The 2878-nt window shown below is 34.8% G+C and overlaps 1 protein-coding gene across 1 annotated transcript in view; it reads right to left on the reverse strand.

Annotated features, from left to right (window-relative positions):
- The window catches only part of LOC106458362, a 7632-nt gene extending 6040 nt beyond the window's left edge, over positions 1-1592 (reverse strand). Inside the window, exon 1 of the mRNA XM_013917873.1 lies at positions 1550-1592. Coding sequence (XP_013773327.1) covers positions 1550-1592 — 43 coding nt within the window. The remainder of the gene's footprint in view (positions 1-1549) is intronic.
- Positions 1593-2878: the final 1286 nt, after the last annotated feature.

Raw genomic sequence — 2878 nt, forward strand, 5'->3', positions numbered from 1 at the left:
GGGTTGGATTCAGATTGAATAAAGTTTACCAGCGGAGATTTAGCATCCACAATGAATCGTTACGTATTGTCTTAAATACTATTCTAGTTATGAGGGCCCGTATCTTAGTAACCAACTCTACTATCTGCTAGTGTCGAACGCACATATATTTTTGAACATTGGCCTATAGACTTTACTACAGTATTTTATTTGTTTGTTGTTGTTTTTTTTTAATTTCGCGCAAAGTTACACGAGGGCTATCTGCGCTAGCCGCCCCTAATTTAGCAGCATAAGACTAGAGGGAAGGCAGCTAGTCATCACCACCCACCGCCAACTCTTGGGCTACTCTTTTACCAACGAATAGTGGGATTGACCGTAAAATTATAACGCCCCCACGGCTGAAAGGGCGAGCATGATTTGGTGTGACGGGATTCGAACCCGCGACCCGCTGATTGCGAGTCGAGCGCCCTAACCACCTGGCCATGCCGGGTCACAGTATTTTAAATAAATAGTTTAAAAGAAAAAGTTAATGCGTCGTCCAGCGCAGTTGCGCAACACTCTAATTTTGGATGGAAATTTTCTACGCCTACATTTGACATTGTAGATCAAACAAGAATATAAAACATTAATGACGTATTTGTTTTGTTTTCGAAGGCTCCTCTCCATAATAAAAATGATCTTCTGTTTAATATAACATGAAAGTCATTAACAAATTAATCCAAAAGTTCATAGTCTCGCCAAAACTATTCAAAGCAGGAAAGTTTTAGTTTAATCAGAAAGTAAATTCATAGAATTTGTTTCATCTTATAATGAGTGATAAACTCAATCATGTTTCTTTAACGTGTAACATAGTTATTTTGCCAAATTAAAAAAAAAGCTTTATCTGCAATATACAATTTATATATATATATATATATAAAGCGTGTGTTAAACCATTGGATTGGACTTTTTATTACAGACAATTCAGCGCACGTGTACGTTTACTAGGTTTTTATCAACGGAACATTAAACGCTTTGAAGTTCAAACATATTTTTCTTGGGTTATCAGCAGTTCCTGATCAGTAACGGTATTTTTACTTCAGAAAAATAACAATTATTAGATATTCGTAATGAAACGAAGTTATCAAATATTTCATGTAATAAAGCATACATTTAACAATATGTAATAATAAGTTCGTACGTTATTACTTCACAATTATATAATAACTAGTCAATTAGGATAGTAGGTTTTGAATGAGGTCTTTTCCCGGACAAAACCCAAAACAGTTTATATTTTTGAGATAAATGACCGAATTAAATAAACAGAAATATTACAATGGAAATATTTTTCAATTTTGCATATGAATTCAATGAAAAATTAATGAATCTCATTTCTGCTGATAATTATGACCCTGATTATTTTTCTTTGAATTTTAACACAAAATTAAATATTTTATTTCAATTGTTTCTTCACTTATTATAAAGTTAAATCATGTAAGTTCTGATGCAGAACAAATTAGATACTAGTAGAAATAAACGACGTGACCGACTGTGCTTACAAAAAAATAATGTCCTTGATTATGTTATTTACCTCCTGGAATACGAACATTTTCTGTAAACCTTACATGCTCCATGTTTCTTCTTTCATCATGAGTGTTCCTGGTGACACCACAATCGTTTTGTCTTTACTCACAAAAAAAGTCTTATAATTTCACAATGAGTGTTTGTTTGTTTCTAATTAAGCACAAAGCTACACATGGGCTATCTGTGCTCTGCCCACCACGGGTATCGAAACCCGGATTCTAGCATTGTAAGTCCGCAGACATACCGCTGTGCTACTGGGGGGCCTTCACAATGAGTGATAAATTCCTTATGCGATTATCATCGTGATTTTCTCTGATTACACAGGCCTGCGAGTTTTAACTTCATAAAAGTTGTTTTGGTTTTGATAACGAATTGCAGTCTCAAAACTATGTGTTGTGGTCTTTCTTTTATGTATTGCGTCTGGAGCATCTAGTTTCAATGACAATAAACAGTCATCATGCTGGTGTTCCACCTTTCCTGTTATCTCCTCTCCATTTCCCTAATGTCTTGATGAAATCTTTCTTCTTTTTCTTCGCTGACGGCAGAGAGATTTGCAGGGAAATAGTCAATATGTGACTGTAAAAAATGAACTTTCAAGATCATATTACAACCCAACTCTTTGAACTTAACAGCATGTTATTGACAATATTTTCATAATTTGGGTCCTTGTTGTTTCCTAAAAATTTGTCAATAACATCTTTAAAGGCAATCCATGCTTCTTTTTCAACTTTCCTCATTGTCATTTCGAACTGTTCATCCGAAGTCAATTTCCTAATCTGATACCCAACAAAAATCCCTTCTTTAAGTTTCGCTTCTGAAAAAGCTGAGAATTGACCACATAGATACTTGAAACAGTCGCCATCTTTGTCTATGGCCTTTACATACTGCTTCATAAAGCCCAGTTTTATTTAAAGTAGAGATATCAGGACATTCTTTGTGTCAACCAAACTTTCATGTTCAATATTTTTCGACCCTGGTATCATACTGACTCAGCGTGGTCATTGCTTCTTTATCCAGTACCGATTTTGTGCTTTGCTGTCCAATTCGTACAAAAAACATGGAAACTTTGTATAACCGGATTGTTGACCCAACAACATACAAAGGACTTTAAAGTCTCCACAAAGTAGCCAACCATGTTCTCTGTATTTGACCTTATTAAGAAGTTCGAGTGAACCGAATGAGGAATAGGAACAAATGCATATATGTTACCTTTTAGACTTCTTTTGGAGGGATCAATGAACAATCACCACTCACTTGGTTCATAAACTGTTGCTCCTAGCATTAGTATTAATTCAGCAATATTGTTGTAATAAATCAGTGAACCTTCTTGAGAAAA

The sequence above is a fragment of the Limulus polyphemus genome, unplaced genomic scaffold (assembly GCF_000517525.1).
Source record: "Limulus polyphemus unplaced genomic scaffold, Limulus_polyphemus-2.1.2 Scaffold22, whole genome shotgun sequence".
NCBI classification, from domain to species: Eukaryota; Metazoa; Arthropoda; class Merostomata; order Xiphosura; family Limulidae; genus Limulus; species Limulus polyphemus.